The 21046-nt window shown below is 42.2% G+C and overlaps 1 protein-coding gene across 1 annotated transcript in view; it reads left to right on the plus strand.

Moving 5' to 3' along the window:
- LOC120936684 (vomeronasal type-2 receptor 1-like) overlaps positions 1-20259 on the plus strand; it is a 50520-nt gene extending 30261 nt beyond the window's left edge. Inside the window, exons 3-6 of the mRNA XM_040349229.1 lie at positions 8631-9500; positions 11596-11826; positions 13764-13887; positions 18612-20259. Coding sequence (XP_040205163.1) covers positions 8631-9500; positions 11596-11826; positions 13764-13887; positions 18612-19699 — 2313 coding nt within the window. The 3' untranslated portion in view covers positions 19700-20259. The remainder of the gene's footprint in view (positions 1-8630; positions 9501-11595; positions 11827-13763; positions 13888-18611) is intronic.
- The last annotated feature ends 787 nt before the right edge of the window (positions 20260-21046 follow it).

Genomic DNA, 21046 nt, shown 5'->3' on the forward strand with positions numbered 1-21046 from the left:
TGCTAATGTGTTAAGGACCTTCTACGGTTCTGTCCAGCTTTCCTAGAGCAACTGCCTGTCTCCTGGAATCTCCTCCATGCTCCTGAGACTGTGCTGGGAGACACAGCAAACCTTCTGGCAATGGCACGTATTAATGTGCCATCCTGGAGGAGTTGGACTGCCTGTAAAACCTCTATAGGGTCCAGGTATCGCCTTATGCTACCAGTAGTGACACTGACCCTAGCTAAATAAAAAACTAGTAAAAAACAGTCAGAAAAGATGCGTAGGGAAAAAAAATGTCAGTGGCCCCCACCTGTAAAACCATTCCTGTTTTGGAGGTCATCTCATTGGTGCCCATCTAGTCGACCTGTTATGAATTTCATTAACACCAATGCAGCTGAAACTAACAACCCCCTCTGTATACACCCCTCCCCCTCTGCAACTTAACTGACCAGATAAATATCCCAAGAGTTTAATTGACTTAATGCTATACTCTGATTAAAAAGTGCTCATCTAATTTTTTTGAGCAGTGTATTATTATTATTACTATACAGGATTTATATAACACCAACAGTTAACACAGCACTTTACAGAACAAAGGAAGGCACTACAGTTACAATACAATTTGATACAAAAGGATTAGGAGGGCCCTGCTCGTTAGAGCTTCCAATCTAAGATACTTCCATATTTGTATTGCTCCCTGTCCTGGAGCTTATTGATGACAGGGCATTCAACATGTATGATTAAATGGCCAGCTAAATTATAAAGTGGGAGGCTCTACCTGTGATTTAGCCCTGGTTCACACTAGTGCAGTTTTGAAATTGTGATACCTCAGCGCGATTATAAATCCGCCCGATGAGTGTGATTTGGATCTCACTGGTGTGAACCAGGGCTTCGGGGATTAAAATTAGATTAAAATTTGAATTACTTAAAGCCTTAAGCCTAGTACAAATGGGCCAAATGTCGGGTGGCATTCAGCCTGTGTGTACTGGAGGTGGTCTGACAGAATCTGGGCGTTCATCTGGCTTCCGTCGAAGGAACATAACCTGTAAAAGGTCTGCTGATTGGCTCCTGTTCAGCACTCTCAGCCAATGGATGAGAGCGCTGACTGGAGTATTCTGGTGGGAGGCGGTCCCCTGTCAGAACACAATAGAACAGCAGGGGAGATCGACGTACTAACATTGGATAGTTAGTACAGTGGCTCCTCCTGGGCTATCAATTTTATTTTTTGTTCAGTCCAGCAAAACTACTAGTGTGTATGAGGTTTAAAGTGGTTTAAAGTGGTTGTAAAGGCAGAAGGTTTTCTATCTTAATGCATTCTTTACATTAAGAAAAACCTTCCGTGTGCAGCAGCCTCCCTCAGCCCCCCTAATACTTACCTGAGCTCCCTCTCGATCCAGCAATGTTGCATGAGAGCCACAAAGTCCGGGGACTCTCCCTCCTGATTGGCTGAGACAGGGCGGTGTCATTGGCTTCTGCTGCTGTCAATCAAAGTCAGTGAGCCAGTAAGGGGGGGGGGGGGGAGGCCGGGCCGCGCCTCTGTGTGTCGGCTTGGCTCAGGTGCCCCATAGCAAGCTGCTTGCTGTATCGCTTTAGATTTACCTAAAACAAAATGGTCATTACCTTCAGTGAGATGTGTCTCTTGGGCTGCTGTGTCCTCGTTTTACCAAAATCCTCCTCCTCCGATCATTCCCCATTCATAGAAGCTGTAGTAATGGCTTCAATGAATGGTGGAGTGGGGCAGAAAGGGCAGGCATAGTCTGTAGATACAGGAAAGAGTGTGATGAGATTTTACTGTATAAAGATATAGCAGAGATTTAAACACACGTAGCAAAAAAACTGAAAATACACATATTGTAAGTACAGCCCCTACCCTGTCCACCTTTAGGAGATCCCTGAAAACTAATTTATTCAGGGAAGCCTATCCCACACCCACCTAACAACTGTCACCGAGCTGCCCCTATCAAATTATTCTCTGCAGCTATTACCTTTTGTACCACCACCCCCTCCCTTGAGAATGTAAGCTCTACGAGCTTCTGTATTGAATTGTACTGTAATTCTGCTGTCCCCCCTCTACATTGTAAAGCGCTGCGTAAACTGTTGGCGCTATATAAATCGTGTATAATAATAATAATAATACAGCTGTATAACTATAATGTTTAACCCAATGGAAAACAACCATGTAGAAAGGGAGAGTAACACAAGGGCCAATGGCATGTATGGAATCAATACACAGACATTCCAAGCTGCAAAAACTAATTTCAGGGAGGTGCCAAACTAATTTCAGGGAGGTGGCGCCTTGCATTGGCGCAGACCCCCCCCCCCCCAAATTGACTGCAACATTACCAGTGCCAATTAAATGCAGCCTGATCAATGCCAATTAAATGCAGACTTACCAGTGCCCATGAAATACAGCCTTACAAGTGCCCATGGAATACATCCTTACCAGTGCCCATGAAATCCAGCCTTACCAGTGCCCATGAAATACAGCCTTACCAGTGTCCATGAAATACAGCCTTACCAGTGTCCATGAAATACAGCTTTACCAGTGCCCATAAAATACAGCCTTACCAGTGCCCATGCATCCCGATTACACAGAGCTCTGAAACGCATTTGCATATCCCAGCGGCACCTGTAACAAATTCTTGCCTCCTATGATACATGTCACACTTATTCAATGTATCTATGGATCAGTGTTCCATCTATTTAGGAGGCGGGACTTTGTTACAGTCCTCCACCTCGCACAGACAGGGGCGTCTTCACATCCAATCCACCAGCCATTCAGCCACAGACAGACGACAGAGCAGCTTGAGCCGTTGCTGCGGCTGTACTCCTTTCGGCCGCTTGGGTTGCTCTGTCTTCTGGCTGTGGCTGAGTGACAGGCACAGCCGGGAGTTCCCATTAGGCTTCACTGGGCTCAAGCCCATGGGCCCCGCCCAATAGGGGGCCCCAGGAGGAGAAAGCAGGAAGAGCCATGCAGCTGCTGATGAAGATGTAAGAAGTTGTCTTCAGCCCCCGCTCAACAACTTTGATCAGTTGGTAAAAAGGTACCACCCCGCTCAACAAAACAACTTTGATCGGCGGCACCCCCTGCTCAACAACTTTGATCGACGGCACCGCCACCCGCTCATAAACTAAGACCCCCCCCACTCAAGCCCAGGGGCCCCCACTACTCTAAGTCCTGCCCTGCTTGCGGGTAAGCCAAATGCGGGTGACTCCCGCGACTTGCAGGAGATGGATGTCTGAATACAGATTGTGATAGGGGTTCCTATGAACACTACACATGTGCAGGTTCTTTAAGCACCATTGGTTGTTTCTGTTAATGCCCCACTCTAATTTGCTTTGGCAATATATCTTTCTTCATACTTGTTAAACGTATTTAAACTTTTGCTGTCTCTGTATATCTCAGAACTTACTAGGAACTTATTAGGATATGGGGCTGCTCTTTACAGGAAGGAACGTTTTTTTTTCTTTGTATCAACTGTGGGTTTAGCATTGCTAATCAGTTTGTTTTTATTATGGTTATTATTGTTTGAACCCATTGGATATGTGTAATGACATTTTAACCGGTATAATTACCTCTAAAAACATACATCAACATTTTTCTTGTATCTCTGGTGGAAATTCAATTGCACTAAATAGGGGTTTATCCACATAATCAAGAATAAAACCTTAGTGTTTTTTTTTTTCATTATATGGGCAATTGGGCATTACTGGTCCTCATATGAAGCCTATTTATAATATTTTAGTGCTCCCTGTTCCTATCTCATTCTGTATTCATCAAACATTTTCCTACAAAATTATGATGTGTCCACACAAACTTTATTGTCACCAAAGCTTCTCTGATGGACCAAGCACAGTGACATAAAAGAATACCACTAGGAGAGCTCATGAAAAATTTGTATATACTTTTAGCCTAGGTTCACACATATGTGGTGCAGTTTGCGACCCCTGCGCATTTCCCGCACCACATTGCACTGTGTTTGCGATCCTGCTGCGGGTGTCAATACAAAGTTAACGATACCCCAAATGCAGTTTCATTTACCCATAATCCATGTATGTGTATATGGATCAATTTATGAGAAGTATCCCTCTGAAAGAGTAGTTAAAGTGTTTTATAACCCCAAGCAAATTATTGATTTCCTGGTCCCTTAAATAGGTTGACCAGACTTCCCCGGTTTCAGGGGACAGTCCCCGGATTAAGGACACTGTCCCCGGACCAAGTCTGTACCTGGTTTTGTCCCCGGATTGGATTTGAACAGGAGCTGGGGAAATTTCAGACAGTCGTGCAGAATAAAATTAAATAAAATCTGAATTACACCCCCCCTCCCCCACTCCGCCGCTCCTACTAGCTTAGGGGGTGTATTTTTCCATTATCTGTGCCTCTTTTTGATGATCATATGCTGGTCAGAGCAGAGGGAATATTTCTTAAGTTTTGGGCGCATGCCCATTCAGCTCTGCTCGCATGTTCTTCTGCCTTGGCTCAAGTCCCAGCCAACCGTCTGCCTGCTTATCTCCTTGTCTTCCCTGGCGGAGTGATCTTCCTCAGCTCCCAACCCAGTAGTAGCTGGGGCATGGAGAGTAAGGCCGCGTACACACGATCGGGCCATCCGATGACAAAGGTCCAAAGGACCGTTGTCATCGGTTAACCGATGAACCTGACTAATGGTCCGTCGCGCCTACACACCATCGGTTAAAAAAAACTATCGTGTCAGAACGCAGTGACGTAAAACACAACGACGTGCTGAAAAAAACGAAGTTCAATGCCTCCAAGCATGCGTCGACTTGATTCTGAGCATGCACAGGTTTTTAACCGATGCTTTTGCATACTAACGGTCGATTTTGTTGTTTTATTAGGAGATGATAACTTGGATGGGGTAGACTGAAATATGGGATGCCCAACTTGAAAAACGTCCAAAACACAGAACAAAGAAACAACCTCCTCTGTATTTACAGATATCCTATTCTTCCTTCCTTCTGCACAAACTTGGTTCACTATGTGCAGCACCTGCTGATCACTCCTGGTGGAACTAACAGTCACTTTGTAATTCAGCAACAGCCCATTACATGACTATGGTATCACATAATTTACCCTTTTACTGCTCAGACCCACCACTTTTACTCCCCCTTAACCTTTAATAAATAATGAGACCACCACTGTAACTTGGAGTAAAAAACTGGCCATAGCAGCCTCCTTTTATTTAAATAACTTTAAATATTAAATAATAAATAACATGTAAACACATATACCTGAGAAAAAACAGTTGTAACCCTCTTAGTGCTGAACTTTGCAGGCGCCATTAACACTAACTTGTAACCATTTTAACATTTTGGGCACTGCGGTACCTAACCTCTGGTCATAGGCCTCAAGCTGGCTCAGAGACGACCACTGACCGCAGTGCCCCCATTAACCAACCTCCCAGCTACACTTGGTAAACTGGCAACTAACACCCCTTCAGAACCCATACCACCTCTGGGTAATGGCATCCATCTTTGGGGTAATTTCTTCTCCTGCAAAGTCCAAACACCCGCCACCGCCACAACATCTTAAACATCTTAAACCTTGTATCTGTACGGGAGAAACAAAAACAAGGAAAGCACCCAAAACAAAGCCAACTATCACATAACTTACAACTACCATAGCAGCAAACCCATAACCAAGGGAGGGTGGGTGGCTAAACTTTCTCCCCACGTTGTGTTGCCCGGGAACGCGGGGAGGAGGAATTTATAACCTCTCCTCCCCTCCCCACTGCCCTCTCTCTAACCACTCCCACCTACCAGCCAAGGGTTTCTGTTAACCCTGTCATGGCCGGCCCTACGCCTATTGCAGATTTGTCTTCTGCTCCGGGCCTCACTGGCTAGGAACTTTCCATCCCTTTTGTGGAGTGAACAATATCTCCCCCGATCATCTACTTCCTTGTAGACACTAAGCCCAGTTCTACTCTGGTGGGATCCTTCCAAGCCAGCCTCCTGAGCTTTAGCCTCCTGAGCTTTTACCCCCCCACGGTAAGGGGTCCCTCAAGGGACATCAACAGCCTCCCTCAGCACTGCTTCTCCATCTTTCACCCAAACTCCATGCTCGCATGGCCCATGTCTCTTTAAGGGTTTTTTTCAGTCCCTTGCTAGGCCCAATCCTAGGGATTAGCTGAGTGCCCATTAACCTCCCTGGCGGTATGATTATTTCAGATTTTAGGTGCTGAAAGCGGTACAATTATTTTGCATGGAAATTTGGCGTTTTACATTGTAGACCTGCAATTCTTAGGAATAACTCACTTAAATCTGTCCAAACAAGAGTCTAGTAGACATCCCGGGTATAATAAAATTGAAAAACAAAATCATAAATTATAATATAATAAATAACTATAATAACTATTACAAATAATACAATAATTATAATAAAAATGATTCAATAATGTAATCAAATCAAAAACACTGAAATTTGCTCAGTTGCAGAATTGTCGCTGTCATAACTTTTATTGTTTGATGACGAATTTCCCCACAAATCGCTATTGCTCAATTCTGCAAGTGATTATAATTTATTATCGCTGTTTTCTAGCTGGTCTAAAACCACTTTTGACATAAAGGGACACTTTTGGTTGCTATGGACAATCTCCAGTTTCCAGACAGAAAGAACAGTTTTTATTATATAAAAGTACATGCAGGACACTGGGCAGACCACTAGGGACAAGGGGGGTGTGTATTTTTTACATACAGTACTGTAATCTACAATATTAAAGTATACTGTATGTAATGTGTTTATTTACTTTTTTGAATTTGGCGCCGATTTCCGCCCCATGTGTCGTAACGTCGCAGGGAACAGAGCTCGGCGGAACACAGGCACTGTGTGAATCAAGCGAGGACACCGCTTGATCACACAGCGGAGAGGCATCGCAGGATCCAGGGACAAGGTAAGTAATTCCCTGCCTGTGGATGCTGCGAGGCGATCCCGAGTCTTGCTCGGGGTTACCTTTTTAGTTCTGAAATTCCAACCTGACCCAGACTCTGGAATACCACCAGGGGGGTTAATATTCATGGCAGCTCCTCCTAGCCTCCACCCACTTGTTCCAGAACATTCTCCAATGTTATAGAAACAGGGGGAAGCACCAGAGAGCTGCCAAGAGGAGTCATCCAGCCCTGGTCTCTAGTAACCATGACCCAGATTTAATACCTCAGGTCTAACCAAGAGCCAGCGATGTTTTTTCTACTCTCACCACTAGTAGCACACACTAGAGGGTGCTACAAATAAAATCCTCTATAAGCTTTAAGTAAATCGTGTAGTTACAAAAGTGCATGGCAAAAGTGCGTGTAACATTATATCTGTTCAAGTTGCTCAAACCTCTGTATTCAATGGTTAAACGTGCATAGAGGCTTACGTTTTTGGAGGGGGCACCCTATTCTTCAGAGATACCTGAATTGCACTAAGAATGCACTTGCAAATTCACCATGCTTCTGATTCTAATTGAGACGCCCAGTGGAGGTTCCTAGCGATTAGCTACAAGAGGCTGTTTCATTGAAAACAATGAAAGGCTGCTGGCTCCCTCAACTAATCATGCCCACTCACAAACTGTATAATCGCTCATGCAGTCATCAAATGCAAGTGATTGGCTCTGGACACGCACTACCTGGGTCCAGGGCTGATCACGCGAATGTGATCACTGTTTGAGAGATTACATGCTAGTTGGTGAGATTAGCTGCAAGAGCCTGCAACCTCTCATTGCTTTCAATGGAGCTACCTTTCACAGCTAATTGCCGGAACCCTCGCAGGTACTCGCATATAATTGGAGGCGGGGTGCATTTGCAAGTGTGAATGCACCCTAAGTCTGCCTTTTAGGGATGGACTATTTAAAAGCAAACTTAGTCCAATTTGATTAACTCTGAAGAAGAGGGTACGCCCTTGAAACATGTTGACAAGCATTGATGAGCTGCACTAGTAAATATTTTGGAAATGTATTTATGTGTTGTTGGCTTGCTGATTTGTTACACGAAAGAGAGGGTATGTGAAGCCTTGCCCAAGGAAACTTGCAAAGCAGTTTTAGAGGTTAAATTGACAATTTTTTTTTAATCAATGTTTCTAAAATATCAAATATAAATTGGCAGTGTTTTGTTTTGTTTTTTAAAGTCAATTATTGTTGTTTTGAGGCCTCTTTTTTTGTCCTGTGCATGCTCCCTATTCTCCACTGATGCACTTCACTGCTACTAGAGCAAGCAGTGACATTATTTCTGGTCACATGCTCCGCCCTGTGTACTACAATTCCCATTGAACTGAATATGTCTGCATGTAGATGTGTAGTCCCATCTTGTGGGCAAGTACAAATGGGTGGCTATGTTCACATACACAACGGGGGCATGGAGAACAAATATAACCACCCTAGAACGGGAAGTCTGAAACATTAACATTACTATTTTTAGACATATTGCATTTATTTTATAAAAAATGTGTTTAGTGTCAGCAAAATTGTTTATACATCATGTCATTGCCATTGGCTCTCAGGTGTGTTTGCCCATTTACTAAGGGGTGCTATAAAACCATTGGTGCACTGCAAGCATTCATACACCCATGCATGTCTGCATCCAGCTCCCATGTGTACTAACTAAGCATGCTTAAAGCAGCATAATGCAAAACTAAGATCTCTCTTTTTTTTTTTTTACAGGTTGGATACGCTTCCTCCTGCTCTGTGCTCAGTGATAAATTTCAATTTCCATCCTTTCTGCGCACTATACCCAGTGATTTATCCCAGTCCAAAGGCTTTGCTGAACTAGTAACATATTTTGGATGGACATGGGTGGGTACAATAGCAGCAGATGACGACTACGGCAAATATGGTATTAAAGTTTTCAAAGAAGAGGTAGAAAAAAATGGTGTGTGTATTGCTTTTTCTGAAACACTTCCACGGATCTACAGCAAAGATATTATAGATAATATTGTTAAAGCAATACGTCAATCATCAGCCAATGTCATCGTCATCTTTTCTTCAGACATTGATCTTAGTCCATTAATGGAAGCCCTAGCAGAAACTAATATCACTGGAAAAACATATATCGCAAGTGAGGCCTGGACTACATCCGCTCTGATAGCTAAGCCACAATTTTTCTCATTCCTTGGAGGAACAATTGGCTTTGCGATTCGTAGAGCAGAAATACCAGGATTTGAAGATTTCCTCTTGAACATACATCCAGAGCATGGCACCGGCACTGATGACCTAGTCTATGAGTTCTGGGAAGAGGCCTTTAACTGTACTTGGCCCACCCAGAGAGCAGCCTTTTATACCAACATCACTATAGAAGCAATTGTTGCAGGTCGAAAAAGAAATATTTCTCCACAGCTCTGCACTGGAAAAGAGAAACTTTCCGATATTTATAACACATACAAGGATGTGTCAGAGCTTCGGATCACATACAGTGTCTATAAAGCTGTGTACACCATTGCTAATGCTCTCCATGATTTAGATATATGTGTTAAAGGTTCAGGGCCTTTTCCTGGTAGAGAATGTGCAAATTTGCTTGATTTTGAGCCGTGGCAGGTAAGTGCTCAGTAGATTTGATTTTTTTGGGAGTGAAGTCAGAGTAGTGTAAAATGTATCTTCTAGCAATTTTTAAAGATATCAGTGGTCATATATGACCATGACCATGATTGGCTGTCACGGCGGTCACATGTTTAAAAAATTCCTGACTGCAAGGAGCGATCAGGAGGTTTCCGTTAGCCTCCGGTCACTGTGCCGGTAGCGCACATGGCGCGCTTTCGGTACAGCTCTATTGGTGCTATTGCACGCAACTATGCGGCCGTTCGGCACCAAGGCCTGGCTGCCGAGAGGCCGCATATTTGCATGCGCTTGACGCCAACAGGTAAATATATACTTTAACTATGCTCTGATATTATAATTTATGTGTGATTAAGGCCAGCCAGCAAAATTCCTCATTATTGTTTTATCTCGTTAAAAAGATATCTAAAGTTTGACACATCTGCACAGATTCATCAGCCATAATATTTCACTTAAATAGAAGCCATATTGCAGATTAATAAAGCTGTGCTTGGAAAAAAGAGTGTAGTAATCAATCATAACTAATTTAAACCCCCTTTTTAGTAAATCTAAATTTAATAGGTATGCTTGGGGTTACTGCACTTGTACTTGCTCTACTAATAACATTGCTAGCACATGGCTGTATGTTCCCCCCCTGTGTCGTTCCCCAGTTATCTTCATTACACTATGCTCTTCACCTTCCCAATTCATCCCACCTTCCCACTTCATCTACTTACCTGTGGACCAGTGACCATTATGGGTTGGTTGAGGTAAGGTAATCACTGTAAAAGATACAGTGGCCCTTTTTGGGGAAGCCAATCATCTCAGTTTGATGTAGTATTTTCTCCAGAAAATTAGGGATTCTGCATGGGTGTTTCTTAAGGAAAAAAGCTTTGAGTTAGGATGTGTACAGAGTATTTTTGCAGACTCCAGCCAATTGCTATTTTGAAAAAGGTTGTATTTTAGTGAGGTACAGTGCTTTTCTCAGAATAGGGTGATTTTGGTCATACTTGGAGGTCCTCAAGGAATAAAATGTTCAGCTTAAGACCAGAGCCTAGATGGCATTCTAGAAAGTACGGCGCCTTTCACACTGGGGCGGGAGCCGCTGTGGCGGTATAGCGCCGCTAAAAATAGCGGCGCTATACCATCGGATTTGCCACGGGATTCGGCCGCTAGCGGTACGGTATTAACCCCCGCTAGCGGCCGATAAAGGGTTAATACCACCCGCAATGCGCCTCTGCAGAGGCGCATTGCAGGCGGTATTGTCGCGGTTTTCCATTGTTTTAAATCGAAAGGAGCTGTGAAGGAGCGGTATACACGCCGCTCCTCTCACCGCTCCAAAGATGCAGCTTGCAGGAGATTTTTTTCTCTCCCGTCAGCGCATCGCCTCAGTGTGAAAACCCTCGGGCTTTCACATTGAGTATGCAGTGCAGGAGTTTTTCAGGCGGTATAGCAGCGCTATTGTTAGCGCTGTACCGCCCTAAAAACTCCTCAGTGTGAAAGGGGTCTTAGGGGCAGAGTGACAGTAAAAAAGTGAAAGATGACGATACTATAGATGATTTTATATTGCTAAAAAAAAGTTTAAAGAGGAGACAGATGCTGGCAACTGTAATGAATTTTACTTCCTTTGTGTGAGGTCTTGCATAGTGCTTTAATTGGGTGCTGTACATATTGTCCTTAACCATACTGAATAAGCCTGCATACATGGCTCGCAGTTTCTGAGGCATGATTGGTACATACTACACTATTCCAGGACTGTACTGTACACAATGGGGTTTACTTACTAAAGTTGGAAAGTGCAAAATCAGGCTCACTTCTGCATAGAAACCAATGAGCTTCTAACCCCAGCTTGTAAGCTTTGGTAATAAAACCTGGAAGCTCATTGGTTTCTATAAATAAGTGAGACTGATTTTTCACTTTCCAGGTTTAGTAAATAAACCCCATTGTGTACTTAAAAGTGGGGTATGCCTGTATAACAATATTTTTACCTTAAGATTTACACCAGAAAGGTTGGTTTCACTGAGGTAAAAACAACTATTTGGCTTTTTTCCTCTCCATAGGGCTTATTTTAATTTTTTCTGTTTTTTTTTTTTTACAGCTTATGTACTATTTGAAAAACACCAAATTCACAGTCTTCACAAATGAATCCCTAAAGTTTGATGAATCAGGAGATGTGGATGGCTATTACGATATTTTAAATTGGCAGTGGCGTGATAATAATACGCTATCATTTACTAAAATAGGACAATATATATCCAAATCTTCTGGAGGATCTAATGAGCTCAAAATAGATAACAGCTCAATATTTTGGAATACACCAAATGGCCAGGTAGGTGTTATCAATATTAAAAATAATATATTGCCAAGAAACGTATGTTAGTCTGATTTTTCTATATATAGTACATCATTGCTTTAAGAAAGGCCTGGATACTTTCCTAAATGTACAGAATATAACTGTACTAAGATTTGTAGGTAAAGTTGATCCAGGGTAAATCCGATTGCCTCTCGGGGGATCAGGAAGGAATTTTCCCCCTGCTGTAGCAAATTGGATCTCATGCTCTGCTGGAGTTTTTTGCCTTCCTCTGGATCAACTGTGGGTATTGAGTTGGGTGTATGGGATTGTACTGTGTTTTTTATTTTGTTTGTTTATTTTTTTTGTGGTTGAACTGGATGGACTTGTGTCTTTTTTCAACCTGACTAACTATGTAACTATGTAACTATCACTGAACGATCACAGAAACTGCCAATATTTTTATCATATTTTCATTTAGCATAAAAAGGAAATTTCCCTGCAAAATTTGTACAGCTGTAATCCCATTTTCACATACTGTATGTACCTGTTTACCTGCTTTATTGAAAGCCTTTTTTTTTAGAAAGCTGGATAGCTCAAACTGCTATTTACACATGCAACTGAATGTTAGAGGAATAACTCAAACCCCCTACTTCCCACCACTCTCCGCCATCTCTGTTCAGATAACCAAAGAGTCCAGTTAAAGGTATAATGTGACTCGTTAATGAAAGATAACTCAGGCAGACATGCTTTAATAGTATCTAAAAAATCTATATACAGAACTCACTTTTAAATACCCACCATAGGACACATACAGTATACATTAAAATATATTTTATTAAATATTTCTAAGATTAAAATACATATAAGCAAATCTCAGAAATGTGAGCAAAGGTGAGATGAGGGCCCTGCTGGTAATTAATACTAATATACCACTCTGTAATACTGTAAAGAGGGGTCTGCACCCAAATTAAAGAAGAATGTTAATAATTAAAAATTACACCATGTCTTCTGAATTGCATTCATTTTTATCCTCCTGGTAATTTAGCTTCTTCCTCTGATGGTAGATGGTGTAATAGCCTCAAACTAAACATGACAAGTCAGGACAATTGTGTTTTATCAGTTAATTTACTATAATAATAATATTAACCTCCATGGCGGTATGATTATGTCAGCTTTTTGAATCTCAAAGCGGTACATTGTTTTGCATGAAAATTTGGCGTTTTATATTTTAGGCCTGTAATTCTTAATAATAACACACTTAAATCTGTCCAAACAAGAGTCTAGTAGAGATCCCGGGTATGATAAAGTTTGAAACTCATTTGCTTTGTGAATTCCATGCTTGTCTTTCTGCGCTGCGTCGGCGTAGCGTATATAATTTGCGCTACGGCGGCGTAATGTGCGCCCGCTCTCTGTGAATCCGGGCCAAAGTCTTTACTACCCTCTCTGGGCCCATTGCACTCTTGCTAAAAACGAAACCAGGAAAATCAGCTCAAGGGACATAACTTAAAAGTAGTATGATTTGTCTCTTGTGTTGATTCTTCTTGTTTTAGGGGAAATCTTGACCCCCCCCCCCCACAAAAAACGATGGGTGTGTTGTGGGTTAATGCAGCTTTAGGGCTGTCAGAACCCTGTCATCAAGAGAGATTGACTATGTCTGCCCCTTCCTGCTCGATCTGCCATTCATTCTTTGAATGATACGGCTACTGAAAATTACACAGGATCTCTAAATGGAGGGACAGAGCTGTCAGTCATCCACCCATCCCTATTCCGAGATCCTGTGTCATTTATGGGAACTGTAGTATAGAAAGATAAAGATTTCTTCTAAAACAAGAGGAAACAACACAAGGAACACATCATACTAACTGTAATTTTTGGTCAATGTTCAGATTTTTCTGTTTGCATTTGAAGAAAATACAGATGAATGATACATATACAACAAACATCAGTGATGTTATTTATGCACATTTCTCTAGGCTCCCCAGTCTGTTTGTAGCATCAGCTGTATCCCGGGATCAAGGAAAGGCATTAGACAAGGAGAGCCAGTGTGCTGCTTTGACTGCATTCCATGTGCAGATGGAGAAATTACTAATGAAACAGGTAACACACTTTTTCCTTTATTATGATAAAAATTGGAGGGATGAAATCGGGTTTGCTATTCCAAAAAAATGTATCCCAGTCCTTTTTGTTTGGAAATTAGCATTTCAAATGATCTTTATCATTTGATGTCGGGAAGCGGCCCTGTCATCATCAACATGGGGACAGGTGCTTTGGGGTGGGGGGGCCACAAGGCGCCCCCCTGCCCAAAGCACCTATCCCCCCATGTTGAGGGCATGCGGCCTAGCACGGTTAAGGAGGGGGGGCGCTCACTCGTCCCCACCCCTTTCCTGACCGGCCGGGCTGCTGCTCAGATACGGGTCTGGTATGGATTTTGGGGGGAACCCCACGCTGTTTTTTCGGCGTACGGGGTGTCTCCCTAAAATCCATAGCAGATCCAAGGGTCTGGTATGCTCCTGTAGAGGGAACCCATGCCGGTTTTTTATTTGAAATTTGGCGTGGAGTTCCCCCTCAAGATTCATACCAAACGCAGCTGACACAGTGCACTGCGCTTACCTGCGGATATGTGCCGATAGCTGCGGGATTTCGCAGCTGGACGCATTGAGATCTATTTTTTCTATCCGCACAAAACCGTGGGGAACAAAACCGCAGGTAACCGTAGTGTGTGAATGATGTCATAGGAAAGCATTGTGTGCTTCTAGCTGCAGTAAAATCCGCAGCTAAAAGCACCATTCTATCCGTCCGTGTGAAAGGGGCCTTAAAGTGCAACTCTGGGCAGATTTGAAATGATCACTTGCAGTGGGGCTGTGCCTGCACTACAGAGGTTAATTGCTAATGTTGTCTAGGGGAAAGGAGAAACAGTTTTACATACATGATCCCCACTCTCCCGGCAGGCAGAGTTCCCCTACGAAACAACGGTGGACTGTCCTTCCACATCCTTAGGTCTTTTTTTTTTTTCTCAAAAAGAATGTTTATTGACACATATGACAACAATCATAGGTACAGGGTATTTGTACTAAACTAGATCAGTCCACATCCTTAGGTCTTAATGACACAAGGACCCTAGACTGGTGGATCATGGGGATATGGACGGGGGCGGGTTTAGTTAAGAAGAGGAGTGGAAGAATGAGTGTAAATACTGCCCCACTGCATAGAATAGGTACAGAAGTGTTACTATTTCTGTTTTGACCCTTCCACTAAAACGGTTTGTCTGTGTCTATGACAGAGATGTCAATAAAAACTTGACAGAGGCTCCAAACGTTCCTTACTTTAAGCAAAAGGAATACAACTTTTTTGTGTGGAATTGGGTTTTAAAGAGCATATACAAATCCAGTCATTTTTGCTGGAGCTGTTTACCAAGTTTGAGCTGACATATTTACCATTTATTGTACCCATAGATATTAGATGAGGATCAGTGCACAAACGCACTTAACCTGTATTCTCAGGGAACTAAAAGACTGGACTGGTTTAAAAGCTTTGCCCCAGTACAACTGTTTTCTAGGGCACCAAGGCTGTCTGTTCCTCCTCCCTTGTCCATTGCTCCTCCTCTCTTTCTCCCTTGTCCAATACCCTAAGCTTTTAAAAATAGTATGTTCCTGTGTAGGGGTGAAACTGTTCGAGATGACATATAGCTTGTGCATGGACATTCAACTGCAACAAACAGCTAAGAACATGCATATTAGCTGCATATTTTAACTAAAAAAAACACAAAGATTTTGGGTCCTTTTCCATCTAGAGGTTAAAATGTAGGTTCACCTTTTCACAAAAAAACTAAAAGGTGAACTAACACACGTCACCTTTTCCACCTTCTGGTCCCTACTGCATTTACCTTCTTGAATGATTAGTTTTCACTGTCCTAGTGCAGTGGTCTGGGGATTTGAAAGCAATGGTCTTTTTCTCTTCTTTTCTTAGGGATGTTGGGATGGATCAAAGCAATTCTGATTGGCCAGTGACAAACCTGAATCGCTCTGATCTGTCCGGGCATCCCTAAGGAAAGAAGGGGAAGAATACTGAGGCTTATAAATCCCCAGACCACTGCACTGGCTGCATGGGCAATGAAAGCTAATCATCCTCAGAGGTAAGTACAACAGGGATCAGGGAGTGGGGGTGGTTATAGTTGTTAGTCCACCTTTTCATTTTTTGTGAAAAGGTGAAATTACACTTTAAGCTCTGATGAAGGGGGTGCTACTGAGTCCCCAAAATGCATGGATATACACTATGTTGCCAAAGTATTGGGATGCCTGCCTTTACACGCACATGAACTTTAATGGCATCCCGGTGTTGGTCCACAGGGTTCAATATTGGGTTGGCCCACCCTTTGCAGCTATAACAGCTTCAACTCTCCTGGGAAGGCTGTCCACAAGGTTTAGGAGTGTGTCTATGGGAATGTTTGACTATTCTTCCAGAAGCGCATTTGCGAGGTTGGCCTGACTCGCGGTCTCCACTCTAATTCCTCCCAAAGGTGTTTTATCGAGTTGAGGTCAGGGCTCTGTGCCGGCCAGTCAAGTTCCTTCACCCCAAACTCGCTCATCCACACTAAATTGCCAACAGTATTGGGCCACCCCTCCAAATCATTTGGTGGAGGGGGATTATGGTATGGGGTTGTTTTTCAGGGATTGGGGTTAGCCCCTTTGTTTCAGTGAAGGTAACTTATAAGGCATCAGCATACCAAGACATTTTGGACAATTTCATGCTCCCAACTTTGTGGGAACAATTTGGGGACAGCCCCTTCCTTTTCCATAATGACAGCGCACGGATGAGCGAGTTTGGGGTGGAGAAACGTGACTGGCCTGCACAGAGACCAGACCTCAACCTGATAGAACACCTTTGGGATGAATTAGAGCGGAGATTGCGAGCCAGGCCTTCTCAGCCAACATCAGTGCCTGACCTCACAAATGCGCTTCAGGATTTTTGTAATTTTCTCCAGCCAATCTTGTTATTTACCTGCCTTTGCCACACTGCACCTCCAGGAGGATCACACTACTATTAATTTATTCACGTTTAATACTTTCTGAATTACTTCTCTGCTAACTGGACAATGTTGATTTTGCTTACTTGTAGTAGATTGGAGGCAGGCATTGCATACGAAGCAATGTTTCTAAATTGAGGAACACATGTGTTACTTCTTCTGGCTTTGTAGTGTGGCAAATGTGTGTAAATAGCAAAATGAACTATATAGAATTAAACATTATTTGGCAAATAAAACATTGGTAACAAATATACTATTAGCCAGATTCATAAACACTTACGACGGCGTATCAGTAGATACGCCGTCGTAAGTCCGAATGCGCGCCGTCGTATCTATAAGCGTATTCTCAAACTGAGATACGCTTCACTGTTGCTAAGATACGACCGGCGTAAGTCTCCTACGCTGTCGTATCTTAGCTGCATATTTACGCTGGCCGCTAGGGGCGTGTACGTGGATTTACGCCTAGAATATGCAAATGACCTAGATATGCTGATTCACGAACGTACTTGCGCCCGATACGCTGTTTACGTAAGGCGTTTTTCCGGCGTAAAGATAAACCACCACAAAGATAGCGCAGCCCATGCAAGGTATGGACGACGGAACAGCCGTCATATTTTACATAGTTTGCGTAAGCGTACGTGAATGGGGCTGGGCGTAGGTTACGTTCACGTCGAAAGCAAGGAGTATTTGCGACGAGTACCAACGGCCCTCATTTACATGGGGTCACGGGTAATTTACATGGAGCACGCCCCCTACCTGCCTATTTTGAATTAGGCGGGGTTACGCCGGGCCATTTGCGCTACGCCGACGTAACTTAGGGAGCAAGTGCTTTGTGAATACAGTACTTGCCTCACTATGTTACGTCGGCATAGTGCAAATGGGATGCGCTACGCTGGCATAAAGAGACACGGCTCTACGTGAATCTGGCCAATTGTGTATTGAATGCTGTGTATTTAACTGTGTGCCTGGAGTTCTACTTTAAGAGTGACCATAGACATTAGAGGGTGGTGGGACATTCGGGCAATAATAATGGGCAAAATTATGCAAGATTGAGGGTTGCTAGTTTACAGTTCCTAGATGGTCAGCTCTAAGTGTGAGGTATTACAAATATATAGAGATGAATATTAACACCCAACCTGATATAACAATTGTGAAAATAGAGAAATGGAACCAATCTTTATAGCATTTGACCTTTCAAAGAAGGAGGTTTCTAAAGAGCTTTCCAAAAGGTTTATCCATTAGTCTCTTATGTAGGGCAAAGTCAAAGGTTCACTTAACTGCCTCTCTCCCAAGCTTTACATACTCACCCTCTTTTCAATGCCCCACTTATCTGTTCAGCTGCCAGAATTGAAGAGATATTGAGTACTCCACGTTATAGGGAACGCCTCTCTTACTTCCTATAGTACAACACTGGGTCTTGGCTATTCAAGGGGCAGGTATGGAGTCCTAAGACCTGTGTAGGCTTTAGTCATGAAATTCATGGCTTCCTCTCTTTGCAGCCATCCAAATGTAAAGTTTTTCTATGTGCTCACATGACCACATAGCACAGGCTTGTGTGTCTGTCTGTGAAGGGCCAACAAGGCTACAGCTGCTTCTCCCACTCTCATTCTGAGCATGGGTGCATAGGGGATTGCAAAAAACAGACACTGAGTCAAATCCAACTATAGTTAGCTATTCTAACTTAGAGAACTCTTACTAATACACATTACTGAGTAGAAATATCACCTAGCTCAACTGATTAAAATAACTACATCAAATGCTTTCAGTAATTCAATTTTCATTACTGTTTTTTTTATAGATGCAAGAGAATGCATAGCATGCCTTCCAGACTTCTGGTCCAACACACCAAAGAATGAGTGTGTTTTGAAGGAAGTGGAGTTCCTGAACACAGATGAAGCTTTGGGGATCACACTGATATTCTTGGCTGTGTTTGGTGCTTCATTGGTTATTGCTTTTACTATTATCTATACAATTTATAGGGATACGGCATTAGTCAAGGCTAATGACCGCACTTTGAGTTTCCTAATTCAATTTTCACTGGTATGTACGTTTATGACATCTATCCTTTTTGTAGGAAAACCAGCGGCATGGTCATGTATGGCCCGACAAACTACTCTGGCTCTTGGATTTTCATTATGCCTCTCAAGTATACTTGGCAAGACTATTGTTCTGATGTTAGCCAAACGAGCTGCTAAAGCTAAGAAGGGCAAAAAAGGTGGTAAGGGCAATAAGGGCGATAAAGGCGATAAGGGTGAAAAGGACGATAAGGGTGATAAGGAGGATAAGGGTGATAAGAGTGATAAGAGATTTCAGATAGTCATGAAACCACTGTATCAAAGAATAGTTGCAGTAACTGGTTTAATTATCCAAGTCGGGATATGTACGGCTTATTTGATCCTGAAGCCACCTTGGGTTTATAAAAATATGGAATCCCAAAACATTAAGATAATCCTTGAGTGTAACGAAGGTTCCATTGAATTCCTGTGCTCTATGTTTGGGTTTGATGTTTTTCTTGCTATCCTTTGCTTTATAACTTCCTTTGTAGCTCGAAAACTTCCAGACAATTTCAACGAGGCTAAATTCATCACATTTGGAATGCTAGTGTTCTTTATTGTTTGGATCTCTTTTGTTCCAGCTTACCTTAGCACACGAGGGAAATTCAAAGTAGCTGTTGAAATCTTTGCCATTTTAGCATCTAGTTTTGGTTTGCTCGGTTGTATTTATGTCCCCAAAGGGTATATAATTCTCATAAAACCAGAAAGAAACACAGAAGAAATTGTTGGTGGTAAAGGCCTCATGAATGATAAGAGTGCACCAGCAACTTCAGCTTCCATTACTAGCGAGATCAACAGCACAACAGTGTCCACAGTTGTGCTTGATGATTAAATTGATCATTAAAGGCATGTGTGAATGTCTTTTATACGTTTACCTAAATGGTACCAGGCATACTTAATAACAATGAAAACAGTGGTAACATACAGTAATCCACAGAGACCTTGTATCAGGGACCTGAAGGTATAGTGGTGTTTACACATTTTCTTTCTTTGCTCATTATGGCCAGAGCTAAAAAATGTTTTAAATGTTTAATAATGTTTTCCTTATTGGTCACATAAACATGAATATTAAGTTACAATTACGTAGTCTTTCCAGCCAGAACCTGGAGCTCTGGCCTTCTTTTCACAATATAAAGGGCCGTACACATGGGTCGAAGATCGGGAAGCATCAGCGGGCAACAGCCTGCTGGGTTGAACGAAAAAAAAAACTTATAGTGTGTACCATGATTACCTTTCAGCTGTGCTGATAATATCCCCTTGTTTACAGAACTCTAATGAGTTTTCAGAGTAGAAATTCCTCTTTACCTCCATAGTCGGAAGGATAAGTCTAAAGCCTCGTACACACGACCGAGAAGCTCGACGGGCGAAACACATCGTTTTGCTCGTCGAGCTGTCGAGGATCTCGGCGAGCCAAATTTCCCCATTCCCGTTGAGGAAAAAGAAGACATGCTCTCTTTTTGGCTCGACGAGATCCTCGACAGTTTCATCGTCAAAGTGTACACACGACCGGTTTCCTCTTGCTGTTTTTTGCCGAGAAACTCGTCGTGTGTACGAGGCCTGAGATTTCAGTCAGACAAAGCAGAGCTACAAATCACCCTTTATTTTGTATTAAATATTTATTTGTAAAACAGAGATTGTATACAGATAGTACAAAACGAGTATGTAACAGTTTAAAAAAATATATAAACTTAAAAACAAAAATAAAATTGATCCAAAATCATTATAGTTTACCTTTAAACTGTTAAATCTTGCTGAAGTAATGAGAGCTGATTTCTTATTGGCTGCTGTGACTTAATGAAAATAATTTCCTTAGCCATTTTATTACACATACTTCTATCCATTGAAGGTACAGAAGTAATACAATTTAAGAGTTTTTGTAACATAATAACTACCGTACTTTTTTTTTTCTGAAATATTTACTTTTATTCAGGAAAGATTTACTTTTATTTGATTTTGGAAATAAAAATGAAAGCATAAAAATATATTTTACAGAAAAATAAGGAGAAACGTAATTTAAAATAAAAAGTAGTAGCAGTGCACACCTAGCACTGATCTTTTTTTAAATGCCACTGCGTGTGTTATTGAGATCAGTGAGATATGAGCATGAACAAGCAAATACAGTATATGTAACCTTCCCTTTTATTGGATTGATTGGGTCTTAGTAATACAATTTAAAAGA

The sequence above is a fragment of the Rana temporaria genome, chromosome 4 (assembly GCF_905171775.1).
Source record: "Rana temporaria chromosome 4, aRanTem1.1, whole genome shotgun sequence".
NCBI lineage: Eukaryota > Metazoa > Chordata > Amphibia > Anura > Ranidae > Rana > Rana temporaria.